General features: G+C 38.7%; 1 protein-coding gene across 5 annotated transcripts; it reads left to right on the forward strand.

Moving 5' to 3' along the window:
• Nucleotides 1-1,071: 1,071 nt before the first annotated feature.
• Nucleotides 1,072-25,942, forward strand: LOC133879612 (uncharacterized). 5 transcript variants are annotated; one of them, XM_062318237.1, is made up of 15 exons: nucleotides 1,077-1,211; nucleotides 2,497-3,002; nucleotides 3,308-3,542; nucleotides 4,448-4,728; nucleotides 7,613-7,780; nucleotides 7,933-8,709; nucleotides 8,805-8,899; nucleotides 18,757-18,819; nucleotides 18,930-19,021; nucleotides 21,470-22,144; nucleotides 22,358-22,432; nucleotides 23,252-23,322; nucleotides 23,447-23,504; nucleotides 24,470-24,737; nucleotides 25,019-25,942. In XM_062318237.1, the coding sequence occupies exons 2-15, from the start codon at nucleotides 2,587-2,589 to the stop codon at nucleotides 25,744-25,746; spliced, it is 4,002 nt and encodes a 1,333-aa protein (XP_062174221.1). In that variant the 5' UTR covers nucleotides 1,077-1,211; nucleotides 2,497-2,586; the 3' UTR covers nucleotides 25,747-25,942. The 5 variants fall into 5 exon arrangements, with proteins under 5 accessions (XP_062174226.1, XP_062174221.1, XP_062174223.1 ...); XM_062318239.1 differs by having other exon boundaries at nucleotides 7,966-8,709; XM_062318241.1 differs by having other exon boundaries at nucleotides 8,062-8,709.
• Nucleotides 25,943-26,190: the final 248 nt, after the last annotated feature.

The raw sequence follows: 26,190 nt of genomic DNA on the forward strand, positions 1-26,190 counted from the left end.
ATCCCATAAAAATTCACTGATTGAGAGAGAGAGAGAGAGAGTACAAACAGAGCACCGGTGAAGGATGGCCCGGTGGAGGGTGGCCGACCGCCGAGAGAGAACCAACGCCGCCGGTTAAACGACGAGGGGGAAGGGGACGACCGACGAGCGAGCGAGCGAGAGGGAGAGAGAGAGAGGGGGCCGACCGTTTTGGCCGGGGGGGGGGATATTTGGGGGAGAGGGACGGGCTCGACCGGCGAGCGAGCGAGAGGGAGAGAGAGAGAGGGGGGCGGCGGTTTCCGGGGGGGGAATTTGAGCGAGAGGGAGAGAGAGAGAGGGGGGCGGCGGTTTCCGGGGGGGGAATTTGAGCGAGAGGGAGAGAGAGAGAGGGGGCGGCGGTTTCCGGGGTGGGGGGGATTTGAGCGAGAGAGAGAGAGAGAGAGAGAGAGAGAGAGAGAGAGAGAGAGAGAGAGAGAGAGAGAGAGAGAGAGAGAGAGAGAGAGAGAGAGAGAGAGTTGGGGATAGAATTGGGTTGGAGAATATTTGTGTATTGTATAGTAAAAAGTGATTGATGTGATATAAAATTTGAAAATGTTTTATAGAAAAGTGAAAAAGTTTTGTTTTATAGTGGATTTTTTTATTTGAATAATAATAATAAAATTATTGATTTGATATAAAAAGTATAAAAAAGTTAGAATGTTTTTGATTTGATATTTTTGAAAGAAGTGAAAAGAAATAGAGGAAGACTCAAAACAGTTTGCCAAACTAGCCCCAACTCTTTTGTGATTTTTTTCAAAAAAATAAAAAATAAAAAAAAATTGAGAAATGATCCCTACACTCATTTCTCACAACAGCCCCACAATAAGCTGATGTGACTGGTAATATTTTATTATTTATTTTGTTTTCTTTTTGTTTTGGTTGACAATCAGTTGGAAGAAAAAATAAAATTATTGTAGAGCTGTTGTGAAAAATGAGTATAGGGATCATTTCTAAAAAAATCACTTGCCACGTAAGTAAGTTTGCCAAAAGTTGTGCTTTTGGCGGTAGAGAAGCGTTTCTCACTCACTTTAGTATTCACTCTACTATTTCTGCGGGACCCCCAAAATTCCTCTCTCTCTCTCTCTCTCTGAGAATTTCCAGGACGACAGCTCTTGAGCCCAAAACGCACCGAATCAGGGTCTTCTATCTCTCTCTCTGTGCAATTCGATCCCTAGCTCGATCGGTCAATGCCGGTACGTCTCTGTCGCGCGTTTTGGTTCTCTTTATCTATACTCTCTTGAATTTTGTGGTATTTTAGGGGTATCTGTCGGTGCAATTCGAGGTTTTTTTTGGAGAAACCCTATAACTTTTTTGCTTGAGTTAGGGTTTCGAAGATTGCTAATTTTTAGGGCCTTTGTAAATTCTTCAATCTTCGCGCCTTTGTTTCTGCTGAATTATGCGATTCTTCAGGCATTTCTTTTGTGTAAAAGTGTTTGAATTGTCAGTGTTTATATATGCTTTAAACCTTTGGATTTCTGCTTCTTTTTTATTTCTTTCCTTGATTTTCTGGTAATTGTAGTTTCACAGTTGTTTGCATTGCTTAAGCGCTTCGTCTGTTTATGAGAGAATGTGGGAAGAGAAAAGAGAATGAAATTTTGAATTGTCCCCTTTTTTGGCTTGTTTGGAATATCACTTGAGAAAGAAAACTCGTGCTTGACTGTGCTTAATGTACTACGTTTTCACTGAGTTGAACTGAGGCTACGTTTATAAGTGTAGTCGGATAAATCTTTTTTTTTTTTTAATAAATTTTAAAAAAAGTGTTTTGACTTGATATAACACTGAAAACTGTTTTTTTTTTTGGTGGGGTTTATATTTGAAAAAATGTTTTTGTGATTACATGTGGACTTATTACTAATAAAAAATTTAGGAAAAAGAGAATGGGCATGTGACCACCTCAGTAGGTGGTCACACAGTCAATTTATTTTATTTTGTTTTTTAATTTTTTTTAATAACAAGTTAGCTCATACCCCTACAAAAATTTAGCATTTATTTTGTCAATATTCCTACAAGAATATCTGATATATTTTATTTTTTATATTGTGCCTTTTGTTTTGAAAAGTGTTTTATTTTTTGTGTTGTTTGTTAATGTATTTGATAAAAATGTGTTTTTCAAAACTGAAAACATAAAACACTCAAAGAATACGGCTGCAAACATAGCTTGAGCCTTTTCTTTTTCTTGGGAAAGTAAAATTAAAGTACAATAGGATTATTTTTTTTCTTCTCTTAGCTGACCAGTTTAGTTAGTTAATTAATTAATTAATCACAGGGTCTTTATGACTGCTATATCCTTCAAAAGTTGTACCCCATTGTTACTTTATTGAATAGAACATGCTGAGGACGTGGTTGGAGTATATAATTTGAGTAAAAAACGAGTTCCAGACTCAGTCTAGCTCATGGGTATTGCAAATGCAGTATGTTTGAATTTATTCTTGTGCTTATGTTTGGATTCTTGACGTGTTCTTGAACATGTTGCATTAGGTCACTGCTTTGGAGTTTCTCAAGTCACTGAAATGAGTTTTTGAGGAGAAACTCTCACTCAATTTGATTTGGTTCAATTGAGTTTGGGTGATGGCTGAAAATGTGAGGTTTGAGTCGTGTTCAGCTAGTCCTGAGGAATATGCATTTGTGGGGAGCTATACAAATGGGCAGAGGGGGAGTTATACAGGTGTCAGTTTGGATAGGTCTGGAAGTTTCCCTGAGAATGGAGAGAGTCGTGTTTTTGGTTCCACTATGAGTTCCCGGGGGAGTGCTACGTCAACAGGGGATTTGCCCCCGCTATCCGAGTGTTTGATGTTGGATCCTATTACAATGGGGGATCAAAAATATCGATCAGGTGAGTTAAGGAGGGTATTGGGGATTTCATTTGGGAGCACTGTGGAAGATAATATTTTTGGGGCTGCTCATTCAAAGCCTCTGCCTCCAGTAGCTATAGAGGAACTAAAACGGTTTAAAGCAACTGTACGAGATGCCTCTATCAAGGCCAGGTAATTTCAGATTTTTCTGAAATTCAAATTTGATCTCAAGGTTATCCTACATTTGTAGAATTACATCGTTATTACAAAGTTCTAAACGCCTATCTTTGAAAAAAATATCTGAAGTTACGATTGATCAAGGTTAATCTTTTTTCTTTTTTGGTTATTTACCCCTGGTCATATATACTAGAACATATCTTGTTGTTGGTGTTGTGTGGCATATAAATGAACCTTTATGTAATTCTGAACCCAGAATGTAATGATGTTGTCATTTAAATAGCCATTCTTTGCTTGAAGATTCAACAATTTTTGGTCAGGGGTAGGATAAAGAAGTTTGATGATTACATAAACAAATTGAACAAGTATTGCGAAGCTTTAAACTCAAAGAAACAACAAAGGAGTGATATGCTAACAAATGAAAGATCAAGGGGGTCAAACTTCTTGAAGACGGGAACCCAAATTCCAAAATACCTCCTGGCTCAAAAAATGGAGGACAAGCCTAAAAATGTGGTTCTAAATAAGCGAGTTCGCTCATCGGTCGCGGAGACAAAGGTTTGTCTGCAACAAGATTTTGAAATTTGTTCTTTATTTGTGGCCTTTACATTTTATTTTTCATGTTGCAGTTTGTTGGTTTTCTTGAGTGTCTTCATTTGGTAACACAAAATTTTGTCCTTTCATGTTATTGTAAAATTTTCTTATATTCTTTGCAATAAAAGCTTACAAATTTTGGTTCATTCTAGTTTTAGCATCTGTATGGTGCAAATGTTCTTCTTATCAATTAGCTCTAACTTATATGAACCTCTTCCCATTGTTAGAACAAAGTGGAGGTTGAGGTCATGAGTTTAAGACTTAGTAGATGCTCTTTTAACTTACCAATAGAAAAACATAGTGTATGGTTTCCTCTACTTTTTCTTCTTGTTGTCCTCTGATAATAATTATAATTGTTTCAAAAAAATAAAGGAAGAGGCAACAAGGAAGAAATGTTGCTCTTTTAGAAAAGAAGGGAGGAGAGGACAAGGGAGAGGAAATCATGTCAAATTCACCAGCAGAAGGCTACACAACAATATAGCAATTGATGAATGATACACCATATGGCTGACAATTAAACAAGAATCAATTAGCGTGAAAGATTAATTGAATCTTCCTTTAGAGAAACAACCTTGCAGCTAAAAAAACTCGAAAATGATTTTTTTTTATTTTTTATTTTATAAGTAATAAACTGATCTTATTAAAAAAAGAACTCGAAAATGATGTACAAAAGAATACATGATTGTAATTTTTCCAGTTCGCAATGACGTCTTTGACCTTTAGAGATCATTAAATATATTGCAAAATGCTACTCTAGTAATGGTTGATTTATCAAACTACCTCTATAACTCAATGTATGTACTCATTTAATTTTTGAAATTTTATGCAATATATCTCAAATATCTTAAATTTTCCTCTAAATTTTTTAGGCTGAAGGTCGAAAAAATTCCTCTGTGAGGCAGCCTCTGCTTATGGGAAAAGATAGAGATATTATGCTTAAAGATGTCGGTGAAGGTTCTGATACTATTGAAGAAAAGATTTGCCGATTGCCTGTTGGAGGGGAGATGTGGGACAGAAAAATGAAAAGAAAACGTTCTGTGGGCACCGTCTCTACGAGACCCATAGATGGTGAAGTAGAGCCAAAACGAGTGATGCATCATAAGTATAAAAATGAGCCTGCTCTCCAATCTTCTGATGTCCAACGTTTTAGGTATAAGCACTTGTTTTAGTGTCGCGATGCCATTAGTTTTGAAATTTTCTCTTGAGTTATTATTTCTTGTTTGACAATGGCAATGGAATCCAAGAAGAATGATATGATTTCCGTTTATGATTCTGTCAAATTTCTAGGAAAAATATTTGCTACACAAAAGTAAGACCCTGTTTGGTAACATTTTCAGTTTTCAATTTTCGCTTTTTAAACACTGAAAACACTTTTCAGACTTCCAAATAAGTTTTCAGATTTGGTTCAACATAGACAACACCTTTCAATTTATGTTTTTGAAAAGCAATATTCAAAACACTAAACGGATTTTTTTTGTTTATTTTCTTGAAAGCATGTTTAGTAACTAGATTTAAAATTGTTTTAAAAATCAGAAAATAAGAATTAGTGTCAGATATATCTAGCGGCGACTCCGTGGCTGTAAGATTTGTGGGAACAATATGTCTAGTGGCCACTGTATGGGTGTTGGTTCTGTGTGGCACAATTGTGTGGTCGCTGAGTTTATTTGGTGGGAACAATCTGTCTAGTGACCACTGCATGGCAGCTGGATCTGTGCGGCACACTGTGTGGCCATTGGATTTTGGCCTCGCAGATAATATTATTTTCAGACGTACACTCTACAGACAATAATTTTTAATTTCACTTTTTCAAAACTACTTTTCAAAACACAAAATTGGAACCACTTGAATCAGGCCTAAAGTGGGGAGTTTGTGGATCATCTTTTACTCCATTATGAGATTGCAAGTGCCTTATGGTATATTATTTTTAGTTTTTTTTTTTGATAAGTAATAAGACTTTATAAATGAAAGCGTAAGGCGCCCCTAAGTACACAGGCAGTATACAAGGAGAAACCTAAGCTAACCCACAAAAACCCAAAAACAGCCCACATTACCACCCAAGAACCAGCCCACATTACCACCCAACCCTATGCCCCTAAGCCCCTAAGGCTCACAATCTTCAACCATATCCCATCGCCTATGTTCCTCATCAAGGGCAGAGAGGAGAGCCATAGATCTATCCCCCTTTTCCCCGAAATACAAAGAGCATGCCATAGACAACTCCGAAGAAGTCAAAGACTTCTTCCCTTTACATTTCTCCTGAATTAAAGACTTGTAGGAGGGAACATCCAGGGAGGAGGAAGGAAGGATCCTCCCTTCCGGCGAGTCCATGTTCGATCCCTGACAAATCCTCCGACCAGCTTTCCTACGCCTAGAGGGATAGTTCGTGTCAATCTTGAGTTATGCCTAGACGAGTGGTCAATCTTTTTGCATTGCATGTTGGAGAGGGCAATGTGGCAATCTTCAAAGTGTAGTAGTGTGAAAGATGGTTCTTTCCTACCTAAATCTTTTTGCATGTTAAAGTTTTGAAGACTACGAGAGGACAATGATGGAACTAAATTCTTTTGTCTTCAATATACTCTTTAACATTGAATAGCTGCTTTTGACTACTTTAATATGTCTAGCTTTCATAATTTTCTTCATCTTTTTTCTTTTTTTTGGCTACGTATATCTCTTGAATACTTCCTACCTACCTGGGTTGCGTCTTTGTCCTTTTTAAGGAAATTTTGATTACTTACAAAAAAAAAAAAAAGTACTACTAATAGTAAAATTACGTTGCTTTAACTACCTCTTAGGTTTGGGGACAACAATGCTATTTTACGTACTATACTAATCCTTATTTTACTACTAATATTCCCCCTTCTTGGGATCTTGTTTTGGTGGAAACAACTTTCAGTGGCTTTTAGTCGTAAGCCATGCTTAAATGTTTTTTTATTTTTTATTTTATATATATATATATAAAAGCGGAAAACGCCTGTTAGTACACTGAAAGTATACACAGGAACAGCCAAAGCAGCCCATAAAAAGAAAAATTAACCCAACAAGCCCTCAAAAACCAAAAACCCTCAAACTCGAACCCTCAAGAAGCATTCCCCCGCTACCGCACGTGAGCCTTCCCTTTCCTATGCCAAGTGGACGCACTTTGCATCATTGTATTTGATGGAGCTTATCAATATACTTATATGTTGATCTCTGTTATTACTTGAATGCTTTTAATTTTGTACTTGAAATTGACATGAATGATATTTTCATTTATAAACTTGATCCTGATATTCTGTTTTATTGACTTATTGATGTAGAAAAGCATGTGTGTTTTGATTCAAGAAGCATGGTTTTCCAATTCTTTTTACATATTAAATGCCAATTAGTCAACCTATAATCTGACGGAGACTTCTAATTTCTGGAGTACACAACTCCACTTATAATTCTACCTTGGTTTGCCTTGTTTACAACAAGGTTATGTCACAACATGACTTATTTATTTTTCTCATTCTTGATTTTCTAATTTTTAATTTCTGTCAATGACCTAAAATTCTAATATTTTATCTTATAATTATATGTTTTGATGGGGTATCTCCAACTGAAAAATGTACAATGATAATGACCCCGGTTTTTTTTTTTTTTTTTTTTGTTGTTGAGGGTAGAGAGTGAATTTGAAGAGGATCTTTGACAGTTACAGTAATTTGAGGAGAATGTTTAGCAGTTGGAAAAATATTAGCGGTTAACTGGTTTGAGTGTTGATTAAAATCAAGTTCTAAAAGAGAAAAGTGATGTGCTCTCTTGTGCATCATGCAGAACTATATACATCATTTGTGTATAAATAATGCAATATCATGTGCTGCGATATGCAAAGGTAAACTTTGATGTTTCCTCTAGTTCTATTGAAAATGTAGATATTTACAATGTGGATTGTTGGCCACTTTTTTAATGTTTATGTTTTCGGTTTTATATTTGTTGACTTTATTCGATGTCTTGTTTTTGTGCAATCTGAAGAAAAAAAGAGTGACATAAATATTCTGAAACTTCATATCTCGCAGATCAGGATCCTTTAATGGTAGTAGTGGGATTAACAAAGATGGTACTTCCTTTCCTGTTGGTTCAAATGCTCGTGTGATTCCCAGGAATGAATTTGACAGAGTTACTCTTTCAAGGGATTTAACCTCTCCATTGAGTAAAGAGCGAAAAATAGCAAAAGGAAACAATAAGTATGTCTCCACTCCTTAGGATCAATCTTTTATTATTGTTTGGTATCTGACCTGTATAAGTAGATGTTGAAGCTGCATTAAGATTATTATTGATAGTTTTATGTTGTATTATTTTAGAATTCTAATGATTAATTTGTCATGACTGTGTTTAGGTTAACTACTTGTGAGGGTGATTCTATTGTCAGTCCTAATCCATTAACAAAGGAAAAGGCTCCACGAGCACCACGGTCTAGCCCTGTAATGGCAGGAAGCTCATCTCCTAATCTTCTTTGCTCTTCTAGGGAACTTGAAGTTTGTGAACAACCTCCAAGCATAAACAAATTTCATTCTGCAAGTGGGGCTAACAATCGCAAGCGTCCTGTGCCCTCAGGATCACCTTCTGCCCCCATGGCTCAATGGGTTGGTCAGAGACCACAAAAAATTTCTCGCACCCGAAGAACAAATCTGGTGTCTCCTGTGTCAGGCCGTGACGAGCTGCAGACATCATCAGAAGCGTGTTTGCCTTCTGATTTAGGTGCTAGAGTAACTTCTGTTGGGACCAATGGGTTGCTTCTTGCCAGGAATGGCATCAAACATTTTAGAGTGAAACATGAGAATGTCTCATCTCCAGCCAGATTATCTGAAAGTGAAGAATCTGGTGCTGGTGAAAATCTTGAAAGTAGATCAAAGGATAAAGGGTCTGGAAGTTTTGAAGTAGACAAAAGAGCTGTAAATTCTGTTCAGAATGTTGTTCCTTCTGTATTGTTTACAGAGAAGATTAATGTACTCAATAAGGGAGAAACCAGAGATGGTAAGCGGAAACAAGGAAGGAGTGGCAGGGGCTCATCGGTTTCTAGGGCTAACATTTCACCAATTAGGGAGAAACTGGAGACTCCAGCTTCAACAAAGCCGCCTAGATGCCCAAAGCCTGCTTCTGAAAAGAATGGAAGGTTTTGAAATTTTTTCTTTGCTGATGGGATGAAAGCTCTCTCTCTCTCTCTCATAAAAAATTCATTATTGTTATGTTCAATCTATGTATTTTCAGTAAGTCAGGCCGTCCTCCTCTAAAGAAACTGTCTGATCGCAAGGCCTTTACTCGTCTTGGGCATACTTCAATTGGCGGCTCCCCAGATTTAGCTGGTAAAATCTCAAAAATAGTCCACCTTTAGTATGAATTTATATATATGGAGGTTAGAATAAGAACTTATTCTCAGTGTTCTGGTAGTCCTAGCAATTGGTTTTTTTATGTTCTCGGAAATTTTTGAGAAAAAAAAAAGAAAAAAGAAAAAGAAAATTATGCAAGCAATGAGAAGCTCTTTGAAATGAAGGCTTGAAGACCAATATAGTACAAAGATATTGTCTAAATTTGATGTGGGGCCTAGTCAGAACCCTATTAAGTCTTGGTCTAAAAGTATTATTTTATGTTTATTTGCGCAAGTATGCTGTTGTGTGTGTGTGTGTGTGTTTTTTTTAATAATTAAGTTTCCTTGAGTTTTATTAAGTCGGGGTTATTTGGTAAATTGTCTATTTGCTGGAATTGGCTGTACAAGAGAGGCCCATGAATCTTATTTGAAGTTTTGGAGTATTTTCCTGCTTTATTTTAGTAGTTCCCAACCTAGTTATGGTAGTTCTTATTGTTATCTGCTTTTAGTAAGGAATCGTAGTCCTTGTTGGTAATGGGTCGACAATATTCTTTGTGAAGATATTTATGTAATCTGTCACAAATTTTGAAAGACAGAGAATAATGCAAAAAAATTTCAGCAGATTTTACTATCTTGAGGTTGTGATTGTGAGAATTGAGGATTTTTAATTCAAAAAACAAATTATTCATAAAGAAAACTATCTGGAGGTTTTGACTGCTTAAAGTGAGCTTGCCTAGGTTTTCTCTCTTTCGATTTTCTTAAACTATTACTTCGCATACCATGTTGCTCTTCCAATTTCCAGTGACCAAATATCAAGCATCAAATTAAGTCTTTTCCGCCTGATTGAACCATAAATCCTAATTCCTACCCTTAAATTCTTTCCTTGGTGGATTGCTTTGGAAACCTAGGTGTAATTGGCTTGGCATTTATCTGCTTAGGAACCGTGACCTTGTACACCATATATATACCTAGACCAACAAAAATATTCCAGACTTATTCCCACCTTAAAAGTCCTAACCACTATCTCCCAAAATCCCAATTATAAGATGCTGCTAGAGAAAATCTGCATTTTACTTAATGTGACCTAAAACCTATCAGCATTCAATCTTTTCAAGCCTTGATAAAGCTTCTAGCGTCTGAACCTAATTTTAAAAAATAGAAGTATATAAAAGAAATGAAAATATGGGATTATTTTTTTTGATAAGAAATAAACTGGTCTTATTAAAAGCGTAAGACACCCTTAAGTACATCGGAAGTATACAAGAGAAAGCTCATAACTAGAAAGTGAAAAACGAACAAGAAAATCGCCAAAATTAAGTGACAAAAGGGACACAATGAATGCGCTTTCTAGAGAACATTGCTTTTTAAAGTGGAAAATGGTTGCATTCCAATAGTGTGGAAGAGGTGGATAGCTTCCCCCCCCCCCCCCCTTTCTCTCTCTCTCTCTCTCTCTCTCTCTCTCTCTCTCTCTGTGTCTCTCTGTCTCTCTCTCTCCTTTTCTGCAAGGGATTCCTTCCCTACGAGCACTACACAGCCAGGTGACTGCCACCATTCTCCACCAGCAACACAACAGAGGTGGATAGCCTTTGATCTCTCCCTCATGTACATCCCTTTCTCTCTGCAAAGCGAGAAAGGGATGTGTTCCCCGTAAGGATTGCCGTTTGCGGTTGGGGATGGAGACCCGGTTCTTTGTGGAGGCTAAATCCTTCCATTTTTCGGTGGTGAAAGGGCTAACAGAGCTTCGGGTGGAGGAAAAGAGGAAAGGGTTCTTAGGGGTTGCTATTTTGAGGACGAGATGCATTACTTGGCTGCTATTGACAGTGGAAGAGGTATTGAGAAATCCCGGGGTGAGGATTTCGTCAAATCCTTTAAGGAGGGGTCTAAGGTGACCATCACTTAGAGAGGTGAGAATAGGTCCGGTCGGTTCTTGGAGGTAGCGGTTTACGCCGTGGGAGGGATGGGCGGGGTTGGAGCCGTGTTTCTGGGGAGCTGAGCAAAGCTCTGGCCTTTCTTGGAGCCACGGATGGGTCTCCGTCTTTTGGTGGTCCTCCGGCAGGGAATAAGTTGGGAAAGGAAGCAGGACTTTCGTCGTTCGTAGAGGTGGTGCGCTTTGCAGCAACTGTCTCTGTCATGGGTTGCCGGCCTCTGGGTCAGACTTCGGGTTTGCGGGGTGTGGCAGAGGTTGAAGAAGCACAACCGGTGGTGGAATGGTGCAAGTTAGCGAAGCTTCTTCCGCTGGGTTTGGAGATGGAGGTGATTTGGCAGGTGGTGGATTGCTTTGCTCTGGAAAAGCAAACGTTTGGTCCCTTGGTTAAGAACCTTCGTGTTGATGATCGCTTTAGTGCTCGAGACTTCAGATGTAGCTCGGCTTGCGTGTCTAGGGATGCAAAAGTTGAGGTTGACACTTCAATGCTGGGAGAGTCTGGGGCATTCAAAAAGTTTCTCAAGCTATTTGGACGCTTCTCCAAGGCTTTAGATTGGGTTTGTGGGTTTTCGAAGAGACTGGGTTTTAAGTCCTCTTTTAGGCTTAAACGTAGGATGGGTAATTTTGTGGCGGGCCGGGTGATTAAGAGGTATAAGGTTGCTCTCATAGGGTTCTAGTTTCGGGCTGGGTCTAGTCGGTTGGTGCTTAAGCCCAATGCCATGAGGGTTGCTGTGGATTCGGGTCTTGAGCCCTCATTGGTTTATGGTGCGGATGTGGGGCGGGTCTCAGGTCTAGGTTCGAGTCCAAGTCTGGGATTTGATCAAATCTCTCTCCTCTTCTCGGAGGCGACGTCTTCGGCGGCCATAGTTCCAAAAGCGTTTCCTGGTCTGCAGTCTTCGGCGGCGTTTCCAGGTTCCCTCTTTGGTCCCGGCCAGTCGTACTCTGGACTAGGATCGACTCCGGCGTTTTTTGGGTGGGACTCTTTTGCTCCAGCGTCGTCTGTGCACGCCACTTCTTCCCCGTCTACGCATGCATTTGCGTTTTCTTTCCCTAGCACGTTTATCCCTTCTGTGCAAGTCTTTGGTCCAGCTTTTTCTGAGGTCCATCCAGGTTTTGAGGTGTTTCCTTTGGTGCCAGGCATTGCTGTTGTTGGGCCCGATTTTCTAGGGGCGGCAGCATTGGGTGAACAGCTTCAGCTCTCGCTTCCCGTGATGTCGGAGTCTGGGGCGCCTATCTATCCGCTCATCTTTGGCCCTTCACATCTTTCAGGGGCAGCTTAGTTGGGTGAGAAGCTTCGTGCTTCTTTTTCTGTATCACCGATTTCTAAGCCTTTTCAAAAATACTACCGGAAGGCAAGGGAAGGTCGTTCAGTGTAGTTGGATGAGGACTTATTAGCAGAATCTGTGGCAGCAATGAGGTTGCTTGTCAATTTTACAGAGGAGGAAGCAGTTGCAGTGCTTCTAGTGAAGGTTTCTGCGAGAGTAGCAGATTCCGTGAAGGATAAAGTTAAGCCATATGTTTCGAAGAAAGGTTTCCTTCGGAGGGAGTTTCTCAACCTGAGCCTGGCTATGAAAGTTTCTACTCCTCATTCCTCGCTGTTAGAGTCGGTTGTGTCGTCATTGACTCTAGATGTCAAGGAAGATGGGGTGATAGGGTTTCCCTCCCCTTTGAGTGGTTGCGTGACTCCAATCTTTGAAAAGGACAATGAATTCAGGGTAAATGGTTTGTCCTAATCTCAGAAGTGGCTAGTAGGGTTTGATCTGTCTGGGGAGGTAGTTGTGTGAGAGTAAGGAGATGAAATTTGGGATGGGGAAGCTGGTGATTCCCCGTACCCTTTGGGTGCTCTTCCTCCCAGCATGGCTTTGGATTGGGAGGTGGATACCGCTGAGAATGAGGATCCGTTCTTGGCGATTCTAGATGCCTTTGAAGAGGACTTTCTGCGGGAAGTTAAGGTTGCACGTTCAAAGTCCAGAGGCAGGAGGGAGATTTTGAATCTGGTAAGCTCCATAAGCTACGGTGATGCAAGTGCATCCACTCGGCATAGGAAAGGGAAGGCTCATGTGCGGTAGTAGGAAATGCTTCCTAAGGGTTCGGGTTTGAGGGTTTTTGGTTTTTGAGGGTTTGTTTTGGGTTCTTTTTTCTTTTTGTGGGCTGCTCCTTGTGGGTTTGATTGGGCTTCTTTTTGTGGGTTGGTTTGGTTGTTCATGTGTATACTCCCTCTGTACTTAGAGGCACCTTACGCTTTTTAATAAAACATTTCTTACTTAAAAAAGGGGGGGGGGGGGGGGGGGGGACACAAAAGCCGCCGTCCAAAGATACAAAGTATGAAAAAAAGAAGTTAAAATATCCTCCAAGGATCTCTCTAAATCCTCGAAACACCTATTATTTCTTTCCTTCCAAACACACCAAAGAAGGCATGTCGGTACCATCTTCCAAATCGCAGCACTCGGCCTTCCAGACGTCCACCAGCAACCAAACAAGTCAAAGACTGTCAGGCATAACCCAAGACAAACCAAAACGAGTAAAGAGAGCACTCCACATAGCGTAATCCACATCGCAATGAAGAAGAAGGTGATCCATCGATTCCCCGTTTTGCTTGCACATGCAACATATATCCACCAAAATAACATGTCTCTTCCTGAGGTTATCCATTGTAAGGATATTACCTAGAGCCGCCGACCACGCAAAAGAAGCCGCTCACATAGGAGCTTGAGTCCGCCATACACTCTTCCAAAGAAAGTGACTCTCCATAGAGCAAGCCAGAGAGCTAAAGAAAGACTTGACCTTAAACAAGCCTTTTTTGGAGGAGACCCATCACAACCTATCTTCACTACCTCTTCTTATATTGACTGAGTGCAACACCTGGAAAAAAGAAGCAAAGACATCCACTTCTCAGTCATGCGCTTCTCTAGAAAAGCTCATGCTCCATTGATTGGAACCACCCAAGAGCTCCAAATTATCCACAACAGAAGCATCCTTCTCACGAGCAATTCCAAATAAAACAGGAAAAGCTTCCTTAAGAGCTGTATACTCACACCACAGATCATGCCAAAATTTGGTCCTAGTCCCATCCTCTAACTCAAATCTAGAAAGGCCTAGGAATTTCTCTCACCATTTCTTGATGTTCTTCCACAAGCCCACCCCAAAGGCACCTGCAAGCTCTAAGGAGCACCAACCTCCCCATAAATTGCCAAACTTGGAATCCATTGCAATTCTCTACCAAGCTTCTCTCTCAACCCCATAACGCCACAACCATTTGCCTAACAGAGCCCGGTTGAACATCACCAAATTTTTGATACCCAGCCCGTCTTCTGAAATTGGGTTACAAACCTTAGACCAACTCACCAAGTGATATTTGAACTCATCACCAATCCCTCCCCATAAAAAGTTTCGTTGTAGCTTCTTAATGCGAGCACCTACACTTGTCGGGAGAGGAAAAAGAGACAAAAAATACGTGGGTAAGTTGGCAAGGGTACTCTTGATAAGGGTGACTCAACCTCCATTGGAAAGGTATAACCTTTTCCAGCTGGCCAACCGACGCTCAATCTTCTCGATAACACCGTCCCAAGTATGAATAGATTTATCAGAAGCTCCCAACGGAAGACCTAGATACTTCACCGGCAGAATGGCAACCCCACACCCTAAGATATCGGCTAAACTTTCCACTTGATCTACATCGCCCACAGGAATTAAGTTTGACTTGGCCAAATTAACCTTCAAGCCTGAGGCAGCTTCAAACAGAAGAAAGAGACTTCTAAGATAGGGCAACTGAGAAGGACGAGCATTGCAAACAATCAAAGGATCATCGACAAACAACAAACGAGAGAAAGTAGCATTGCCAACTTTGAAGCATTCAAGTATACCCCTACTGACCGCAGCAAAAATCATTCGACTCAAATCCTCCATAACAAAAACAAACAACAAGGGTGAGAGAGAATTCTCTTGCCTCACCTCACGAGAACTTCTGAAAAAACCATTAGGAGAACCATTTACCAACACTAAGAATCTCACAGAGGATATATATTGAGCTATCCAAGAGCACCATTTCCTCCCAAAACCACACCTCCTCAACACATACAAAAGAAAATCCCAATATACATGATCATAAGCTTTTTCCAGATTCACTTTACACATGACGCCATGCTCCTCAGATCTTAATCTACTATCAAGACATTCATTTGCAATAAGGATCGGAGCAAGAATTTGTCTCCCCTTGACAAAGGCGCTTTGAGATTTGGAAATGACTTCCAAAAACGTATTCAATCTATTTGTTAAGACTTTGGCAATGATTTTGTAAATTCCACCCACAAGACTAATAGGTCGAAAATCTTTGAGAGCAATAGCACCTGGAATTTTCAGAATAAGCGAAATGAACAAAGCATTGAGGCTCTTTTCAAAAAAACCTCCATCATGAAAATCCCGAAGCACCTCCATAATGTCCCCCCTCAAAACATCCCAACATGCTTGGAAGAAGGCCATAGAATAGCCATTAGGACCTGACGCCTTATCTCCAAAATAGAATCAAAGGAGATACCATCCACCAAAGGCCTTCACTTACACTGCTCGATAAAAAGCTTTTGCTAGAACTTGACAGTGTGCACACTGATTTCTGTGTGATTAGAGGATTGAGTGTCGCCAATTAGTAAGGACTCCAAAGAATTGTACCTTCTATTTGAGTTGGCTATGGAATGAAAAAATCTAGTGCACTTTTTTTTTTTTTGATAAGTAATTGCAAATTTTATTAAAAACAGCGTAAGGCGCCCCTAGTACACACGGAGTATACAAGAAGCAACAGCCTCACAACCGACCCGACAAGGAACAGCCCACAAAACCACCCAACCCTAAGCCCCTAAGCCCCTAAAGCTCACAATCTTCAATCATATCCCATCGCCTATGTTCCTCATCAAGGGCAGAGAGGAAAGCCGTAGATCTATCCCCCTTTTCCCCGAAATACAAAGAGCAAGCCATAGACAACTCCAAATGAGATAAAGGCTTCTTCCCTTTACTTTTTTCCTGAATTAAATGCAATCTAGTGCACTTATCACCTTCCTTTAACCAAAACACCCTAGATTTCAGCCTCCAACTCACCTGCTCCATAAGTCTAATACTCTGACAAACTCAGCCTTTCTCAAAAGCTCCTCCTCCCATAAGGCCCTACTTTCTTCAGTAACATCAAAGGCCTGAAGATCTTCAATAAGCTTCCTCTTGTTTCTCTTTGTGTTGCCAAACACCTCTTCATTCAATTTCTTCAAATCCAACTTCAAAGCCTTAAGCTTACGAGCTAAAACAAAATTAGGCGAACCTTGGAATGAGTTAGAATCCCACCATTGTTTCACCAGACCCAAGCACTCTTCTACCTTAAGCCACATGTTTTCAAATTTGAAGGGCCTGCTCCCTCTTGAAACGTCACCACAATCAAGGAGGGTTGGGAAGTGGTCTGAATAAATGCGAGAAAGCCTCTTTTGAGAAACCAAGGGAAACCGGACTTCCCAATCATGGGAAACAAGAAAACGATCAATTCTAGACCACACAGGAGGATCATGAGAAACCAACCAAGTAAAGGAGCCACCAGCAAGAGAGAGATCCATGAGGCCCTAATCAACTATAAAGTCAAAGAAATATGTAATAGCAGAACAAAGACGAGCCTCGCCAGATCTTTCACTGGGAAAGCGCGTTACATTGAAGTCTCCCCCCCATGGGATTATGGTGGCTGCGATTGTGGGTCTATGGGTTTAATTAAGGGAGATCAATCAACCTTCCTTACTCTTCTACAACTTACACCTACGGTGAATCAAGTAGCCGTGGACACTCCCTTAAAAACTCCTTTGATCAATATAGCATGGATGGTACTAGAGAGTTCCTTTGGTTCACCTCTCTATTTCTCATGACAATAGAATAATTGAGAAATGTTGGCGTTGGTGCCTATGGGTGGCTCTGAATTCGGAGCATCTAAGTTGATTGGAGATGGCTTAGATGGGCTTGACGGGAGTATGGTGGTGACGGTGAAGTTTGTTCAGTTTGAAGTGGTGGTAGTTTGATGGTAACTATGAAATGTGGTGAGCTTGTTGATCATGGTGGGATTTGGTCGTGATGATAGCAGAATTCAGTCATGGTGGTTGAGAGTCGTGGTGCTGAATGATGTGGGTCTGCAGAGCAATTGCTTGAATGATGGTAGCCTGTAGAAGTTGGTGCTTATAGGTCTTTTTTGTAGCAGCTTTTTGTAGCAGTCAAGAGCTTTGCCAAAACCAATGTCCAACCTTTAGCTTTCTATCTCTAAATATGTTATGAGAGTGGGAGATACATGAAATATAATTCACAAAAGAATTAGACTTTTAAAGGAAGAAGAAAAAGTGGTCAGGAGGGCCATGGTGGCGGACCAGACCAACATTTTCTTCCACAACCTAATCTTTTCTTTTACCTTTTTTTTTTTTGAAAAAGAAAATTGGTTCTTTTATTTTCTGAATTTTTTTTGGCAGCATGTGAATTGTAATTAATAAATTCAACCATTCTAAGAGAAGGAAAGTAATGGAGAGAAGCACATGTGGGTAAAGTTTATCTTTGGTATCTCTCCTACAAATCTTTGTCTCCATGTGGAATCTGCTGTGGATAGAAAAAGGGACGCTGGAGTGCGCTAGTCAATCAATGAGCAGTATGGTATGATTTGCCCAGATGCAGTGGAGAGGTGGGCTCCTGGGAGACCCCTGGGGAGACTCTTTCGAATGTCTCTATTAAGTGACGGAGCCCTTTGATTGAATATGATAGCTGAATTGGCATGGCAGGAACTTTGGTTTTGAAAAGAAATTTGGCCTATTCATCATTTGGGTGAAGTATAACTAACAGGGAAAAAAATATTTTAGCTCTGCTGAGGGGAAGTTTAGTTTTTAGAGCTCCGAAATAATGAGAAATCTGAAATCCAAAAATTTGATTATTTTCTTTTCTATATTTACTATTAACTAATTAGACCATTAAGGTTTGGTTATTTGGGTGAACATGTTTTGTAATTAATGTTACTGTAGGCATAGTTATCAGAACTATAAGTACATTAACATTGGCAAAGGTCGGGTCATCAGGTCACTGGTTCAACTGTCAATACAATGGTTGAACCATTGGCTTAAATATATTTTGTTATTAAATTGATCGACCATTGAAGAAAATTGAAATTAAAACAGAAAGGTATAAAATTATTAGTTTTACTTTGGCGTTTATTATTCTATTAGTTTTTCATTACATTTTTTCTTCTCAGATTTGTCATACATTCATTTATTTTTTGATTTAAATTAAATGATGTATAATTATTGAACTCAAAATTTAGTGAACGAGTATATGAGGCAGTAATAGCTGATTTAAAAGAAAAAAAAAGGAACAAAGCAATTAGTGCAATTATGACTAAAGCAGCTACCTGTCTAAGTGTCGCTCTGCATCTTGTTCTTGTCTTGACAAGCACGTGAAGGTTCAAGTACTCATACCTACAGAAATTTGAATTTTAAAAATTCATGCGAGTTTTTGTCAGGATTTCTCTAAAACTGGTGGGTTGGACTCGATTTGACTGGTTCTTAGCACATCCAGTGTATTAAAATACCAAACTTTAAATATGTTTTTTTTTCACATTTTTGCCAGTTGGACTCCAGTTGGGTTCGGTTTGAATAACTCCGACTGAGAAGGCTGTGGAAACTTGTATTCCATTTGGGTGTTCATCTATATTTGTCTCTGTGCATATGTGTAGATTTTAGTTGTGGTATACATTTCTATAAAGATTACATTTTCGTCTCTACATGGTTCCCATTGTTATTTCCAAAATCATAGTAGTTCTCATTACTGTGATCTGCAGTTGAAAAAAATAAAATAAGAGATAGAATGCTTTCATAGCTTTTTTTTTTTTTTTTTTTTTTTTCCTGTGTTGCAATGATATACTACTATTTATGATGTTCCAGGTGAATCAGATGATGATCATGAAGAACTCTTAGCAGCTGCCAATTTTGCTTGTAATGCCAGCTGTATGTGTTTGACCTTCGATTTTGTTTTGCTTTCATTTGAAAGATGTACCTAAATGTATTATTCTCATCTATGGGTATTTAAAAAAAGAAAAAATTGCTTACTTTCTCAGATCATGCCTGTTCAAGTTCATTCTGGAAGAAAATGGAACCAATTTTTGCTTCTATCAGCTTGGTGGATGCGTCCTACTTGAAGCAGCAAGTGGTAACCAGAAATCAGAACTAAAAAAGATGTTTTGAATCTTACTTTCGGTTATATATTGTAATTAGTTTCAAGTGGTCTATCATTCATACTTTCTGTTGCCTATCTTGTTATTTGCATCAACTGAAATCTACAGAAGAGAATCATGAAAGGTTGTTATCCTTGGCCATGGCAACAATATTTTGGTGTCTTAGTGCAGATAATTGCTTGTTGAGAGAATCTTCAAATAGTTAAGGACATATCCATGCCCATCTTACCAGAGCTTCCCCCCCCCCCCCCCCCCCCCCCCTCCCCCCCTTCCTTCACGTGCCTCTGACCCCCTCCAAATCAAAAAAAAAAAAAATGAGTGATGCATACAAGAAGATGGTTTTATTTTAATTTAGTTTTAGGAGAGAAGTGTATTTTTTTGTAGTTTTAATTTGTGGGCATAAGTTGTATTTTTGATCCATTAGATTTTATTTTGGGTTTTATGGTGTTTTTGTGATTATATTTGTGTGTTCTTTTAGTTATTTTAGTTTGGGCATAGTAATCAAAGCCTATAGAGCCCAAGTCTCATTAGGGTTAGGTTTAGTTTTCTATAAACATTGATATAATCCTATTTTTGCCTCTTCTTCTCCCTCTGAATTTGAGGTTTGCGTAATGCAATCCTTCTGTAAGGTGTGATGCTTAGGAAACCCTATGTGAAATACTTTGAAAAACTAGGTGTGATTCCTAGATCTCCAGCAATTCATCCAGCCTTCAAACTGTACAATCTGACCTTGATTTCCCACCCTTAGAAGCCAAAATTTCATAGGATAAAAATCCTAGAAACACCCACCTTTTATTTGCCTCCAAACCCACAAAACCAGATCTACTATAGTTAAATTTCATAGGATAAAAACCTTACCAATTCCCAATTTGAATTCTCTTCCTTCGTTTACCGCCAAACCAAATCTCCTTTCTTACCCAATTTGAAACCCTAAATTACCTAATATTTTTAACCACAAATCTCTAATACAAACAATCATAATTCAACCATAATTCCCTTCAAATACCTACTACCAGATAAAATTCTGTAGCCTTATAACTGGTTTTGTCTGTGTAAGAAGGATGAAGAAACTATTATTCATCTCTTCCTTCATTGTGAGTATGCTGCTGACATCTGGCACTTATTTCTTAACAGTTTTGGGGTTTCTTGGGTCTTGCCTGGTAACATTCTTCAGCTCCTCCATGGTTGGAAATTTTTTGGGTATGAACATCCTAGAGAAGCTATTTGAGAAGTTATTCCTGCCTTCTTGATGTGAAGCATTTGGAGAAATAGGAATCGTTGGCTCTTTGAGGATAGCGAGACCAATGTGCCTCTTCTTAAATCCCCCTATCTGAGATCTCTTCTAGATTGGGCTATTGTTCATGTTCCTAACTTTCCTTCAGGGAATTGGTAGATCTGATTTGTTTTCTAGATTGTAGTAGCTGTTAGAGATTTGGTTCTCTTGTATACTTTTCGTGTACGAGAAACTTGCTTCTTTTGTATAAAATTTTTATTATTCATCAAAGAAAAATCCTGTAGCCTTATTCCTTTTTCCAGCCCCTTGAAACCCTTCAAAATTCAATCTTTCTTAACCTGATTTGAACCATAAGCCTGCTACTTCTTCTTCCTTCTTTCAGTACCTCAAAGCTACAGTCTTTCCCTACGGTTTACCCTAATTAAGTGTAGACAATGTCCCCGTGCTGCTGCTTACATCAAATTTGGTATTGTGGCTATTTTGTGCTACATCAATATGACTTGGTTTTTTATACAACCCTGTGCAATAAATAAAAGGGTGTTCGGATTTCTGCTGGAAATAATTCAGTACATTTTTTTCAATGAACTTTAAGGGTAAAATCCATCCATTTAGAAAGATATCCTCGTAATTTATTGTTAGCAAAAGATCGTTCCATAAGGAGTGATAGTAGTCTTATGCTTCATGAAATTCTTGAATTGATCCTACTTATCAAAAAAAAAAAAAAAATCTTCAATTGATCCTCCATTCAACAATGTCTACTGATATCATGAAGGGAATTACATTTCTATATAAACACAATGGTTTGATCTTCATGGGATGTAACATCAATCAAAATCATATCCTGGTGTTAGATACCATTAGGTTTTGTCAACAAACATTTTCTCTGATATATAACAGCAGGAGTTTAATTTCTTTGTACAGGTCTATCATGCTAACTCACATTATTAGGTGCTATTCATGAGTCCAATTGATTATATTCTCCATTTCAATCAGCTTTTCTTATTCTTGTACGTCTTACTTTGCCTCAACATTCTTATCTGTATTCACTAAGTGTTGGGCAGCTTATATCTCCGTCTCATTAATCTTCAAAATATAAACTAAACACACCTTTGGAGGACAAGTTATTCTTATTTCTAAAAACTTTTTTGGTTCTTCGAGTAGTAGTTCTAAAGTTATTGTGTTTTCTTAGGTTGAGCCTGTGACTGGAAAGAATTGTTCCTCTCAAGCTCCTGATTCTGGAGAAAAAGAGAGGGTCCTGGAAGAACAAATTGTGTCAAATGGGATGACTAAGATTGGCGGTTTAGATGATCATGGCCAGGATATTGGTAATTTTGAAATAATTGATTTAGAGAGGACGAAAAACGTAACACCATTCTACCAAAGAGTGTTGTCAGCTCTGATTGTGGAAGATGAAACTGAAGAATTTGAAGAAAACAATGGAGAAAGAGATATGTGTTTCCAATATAACAGAGATGATTCTCCTAATGATACTTGTCTACCTGTTGGTGTTGATCATACCAACAGGGTCAGGACTGAATCTAATTCCGAGTCCATTTTGGATCTTCAAACTCAGAAGCAATGTGCTGTCAACAAATTTTCTTGTAATGGGAGAACTAACTTCACCAGGGGCACAGGCATCCACAGTAAATTATCAAATGATGATCTATTCCAAGGAGATCATGGATTTATGCATTCCAATAATGGGATGTATCCATCGTTTTCCAGATATCTTGTTGACAGGCCGCTAGCTGAACATACAAATGCTTCTGGCATTTCCTCCATTGGCTGCCCATATGATCAAATGTCTCTGGAGGACAAACTGTTTCTGGAGCTGCAGAGTATTGGCCTAAATCCAGAAACAGTGGTGAGCATTTAATTTACATAAGCAATGACATTGCAGCGCTGAAGTTTGCCAGTCAGCTGGAAGGGTTTTGTCATTTAGTTCTTTCAGCCCCCTTTTTCTTTTATATATTTATTTTGTTCTGGGCCGTTTCTTTACCAATTGCTTTATATGGGTCTCTTTATTGTTGGACATGTGCCCTTGCGCTTAACCTCCTTTATGGGTCCCTTGTCACAGCCTGATCTGGCAGATGGAGAGGATGACGTAATTAATCAAGATATTGTCAAATTACGGAAGGAACATCACCAACAGGTTATGTTTCATGGGTGTTACTCTTTCTGGATGTCTCTAATATTCCAAATTTTATTATATCTCACAACATTTAAGCAAAAGCTTGAGGATGTGGTCTGTGCAAATTTTTTTTTGATAAGTAAGTAGAGAATTTTATAAAAAGTGTAAAAGGCACCCCTAAGCATACATGAAGTATACAAAGAGGAAACCAAAACAAGAGAGCAAGAGGAGAGAGGAAAAACACCCAAAAAACCCAAAAACATAAGGAAACCCAAAGACCCCTACAAAACCAGCCCACAAAACCCAGAGGCTAAAACATCACATTAGAGGCAATGATGTGGCTATTAATAAATAGTTAAATATATAGGGATCTTCCTAAAGTGTCCTTTATATAAACTAGAGGTGGCACAACTTTTAATGAGAATCTTGTTTGATTTTTCTTTTTAAGAAATGTTATGGTAAAAATAAGAAATTAGGACCCCAAGAGGTAGCTCAATTGGCTAGGGGTGACCTTTGTTTCATGAAGCTTGACCCTAGTTTGAATCTCTCATTCCCCCTCCTTTTGGGGCCAATTACGTATCAAAAAAGAAAAAAAGGAAAGTAAGAGCTTCTATTTCTAGAAAGTCGACACTTATTTTAGGACATCCTAGAAAGGAAAGGTGGAACACTTAAGTTGGGACGGAGTACATTTTTTTTAATTATTGTTTCCGTGAGAGAAATGTCCTTGCAATTTTGTTTGATCAATTCTATTCTTGGAATTTTATTTGGCTTTTTTTAGAAGTGTTTCTAGCAATATTTTCCTAAATGTGTGTTTTGTTCTATATATGACTGATTCTGTAGGTTGTTAAAAGGAATGCGCACATGAACAAAATTATTAAAGCAATTGAGGAGGGCAGGAAAATGGAAGAACGGTAGGATATTATGTAATTTAAATCTGTTTTAGATATTAGACCTTTAACGTTTTCAGTAGAGCGTCAATGTTAAATTATCTCTTTGTATTATGTTGGCGGTTGATGTGGTGTGGTTTATTTGCAGGGACCTTGAGCAGGTTGCAATGGACAGACTTGTTGAGTTGGCTTACAAAAAGCAGCTGGTAACTTTTTGTGTCTGTGTGTGTTTTCATTATTGTTTCTTCAAATTTGATTTACCTATGTATATGTTATGGTAGTTAATAATATCATACATGGCGCTTAAAAGGGCAGAAAGCAAGTATGTAGGATGTTTATGAAGGCTGCCGACCCCAAAAAAATATAAATAAACAAATAAAGGGTAAGAAAATAGAAAGAATGAAACTTTATTTACTTATCAAAAAAAAAAAAAAAAAAATAGAAAGAATGAAAAAATATGCTTTAAATCCTAAAGCTTAGAGGATCAAGGCACTCTGAGAGAGAACGTAATGCTGCAAATGAAGGACGAATTGAGACCCAATCAAACAAAGCCTTGAGAAAGTCCATTTTGATATGTCCGTTGGATTCTTCCTTTCCTTTGAATGCCCTGTTATCCCAGTCAATCAAATGACATCAAGCAAGAGGGCACGGCTTTCCATGCCACTAGACCGCTAGTTTTCTAACACCAACACAACAGAAAATCAACTGTGGAGCTCGTCATGGAAAGTCCTATATTTTGTGACTCTATTAATTTGGATTACTTTGTTGTTGTTTTACCTAGAAGTTAGGTGTTGATCATGTAGTAAGCTAGAATATGTTTAGTGCTCTGCTAGGGAAATGCAGTGTACACAAATGATCTCAAAAAATTTAACTCATTTCTGATCTACCTTCGGACTATTTAGATTTTATTTTTTCATTAATGATGTATCAAAATTGAAGGCAAACTTTAGGACCTTTATGCTATTCAAACTGTTAATTTTTCATATATTCTCTTTCTTTTTGGACATAGAGTGGGTCAGTGGGGTAGGGAAGTATTCTTTTAAACTAAAGCTACTAACACTACAAGTGATGTTTTTCAATCCAAAAGTGCCTCAGCATATGCCTTCTGCAATTTCTAATTATATGATGCATTGCTGTGTTTCATTGGTTCGCCTTTGGCTAATATTGACAGGCCACTCGAGGAAGTAGTGCTTCAAAATTTGGGGTCACTAGGGTTTCAAAACCAGTTGCCTTGGCTTTTACGAAGAGGACCCTTTGTAAATGTCGGAAATTTGAAGACACAGGAAAGAGTTGCTTTACTGAGCCTTCACTTCGAGATGTCATTCTTGCTGCACCTTCTCATGGCAATGCTGCAGAATCTATGAGTTGCTTTGACTCTGAAGTTGCTATAAGTTTGCCTTGTGAAACTCAAAAATCTCAAATGAAGTCAAGGATATCAGGTTTGTGACTGCTCTACTTGTTTCTGATTTCAAGGCATATGTACTTTTGGCAATTTGTCTAGTATGTTCATCCCATTCTGCTGGAAATTGAAGGGTGGATTTGTTTGATTAGGGACCATTTATAGAGATCTCGACCACTCTTTGTGATGTGGATTTCTATTTCCAAACTCCATTTTTTTTAGTATTTTGTTTTAACTTCTTGCACTAGCTTATCAAAAAAAAAAAAAAAAATCTTGCACTAGCTTGATTGTATTTGATATATGGGTTTTCTGCTTTTACAGGGCCCTTCCCCAGTATATCTGAGCAGCTTGATCTTCGTAGTGATAAAACTGGCAGCAGTTCATTTGATGTTTTTAGTAATCTCACTTACCAATCTGACCAGGATTTTGCCAAAACTGGACCCATATATAACAGAGGGAAGAAGAAGGAAGTGCTGCTTGATGATGTTGGTGGCAGTGCTTCCTCGAGAGCTGTATCAGCTCTGGGTAATACTCAAGTGGGTGGAGCAAAAGGAAAGAGAAGTGAGAGAGAAAGGGATAAAGATACATCTGGCAGAAATTCTGTCTCGAAAGCCAGCCGTACATTACTCGGTAACATTAAGGGAGAGCGTAAAGCTAAAACAAAGCCGAAGCAGAAGACAGTACAGCTACTAACTTCAGGAAATGGATTTGTTAACAAGTTTACAGAAACAATTCATGCTGAATACCATTCACCCAGAGGTTCTAGTGAAGTGGTTGCCAATGGCAGCAATGCGAAAGGAGGCATAGCATTGATGTCCCACGGTGACATTCCTCAGGATCCATCTAAAGAGATAAAGGAGCCACTAGATATTACAAACTTGCAGTTGCATGAATTAGAATCTATAGAACTAGGTGTAGTGAATGACTTCGGTGGGCCTCAAGATTTAAGTACTTGGTTGAACATTGATGATGACAATTTGCAAGACCAAGATTTAGCGGGCCTTGACATACCTATGGATGACCTCTCAGAGTTGAGTATGAAGCTTTGAAAGACAGTATACTGTATATTCTCATGGATTATTCAACTATTTAGATAAGAATGATTGTGCTGTTGCTGGGGGAAAACCTGCCAATATAACTTATGCCTCCAGCTATTGGCAATTGTAATTAAGCCCATTCTTTTTGTATACTTATTTAAAGAAGTTAGTTAATGGGAAAGAAAAAAATAAATATCTTTGCTGTTTATGTGCTCCAGATTATATCTCACTTATAACAAATTACGTTTACCTTTAAGTGCCTTTTGGTTTGTCTTTCCTGAAGCTTTCTTGACTTATTGATTGCATCATTTTTATTTTATGGTACTTACCGGGATCTGTTTGCCAGTGAAAACTTCATGCACTTAAGATTTCATATAATCTGAAAGGCCTTCATGTGGCATTTGAGGTCAGATGTGCACCCCCATGTATAGTAGTGTGTTAGATATTTTGTTTCTT

Source organism: Alnus glutinosa, chromosome 10, assembly GCF_958979055.1.
Source record: "Alnus glutinosa chromosome 10, dhAlnGlut1.1, whole genome shotgun sequence".
Classification (NCBI taxonomy): domain Eukaryota; kingdom Viridiplantae; phylum Streptophyta; class Magnoliopsida; order Fagales; family Betulaceae; genus Alnus; species Alnus glutinosa.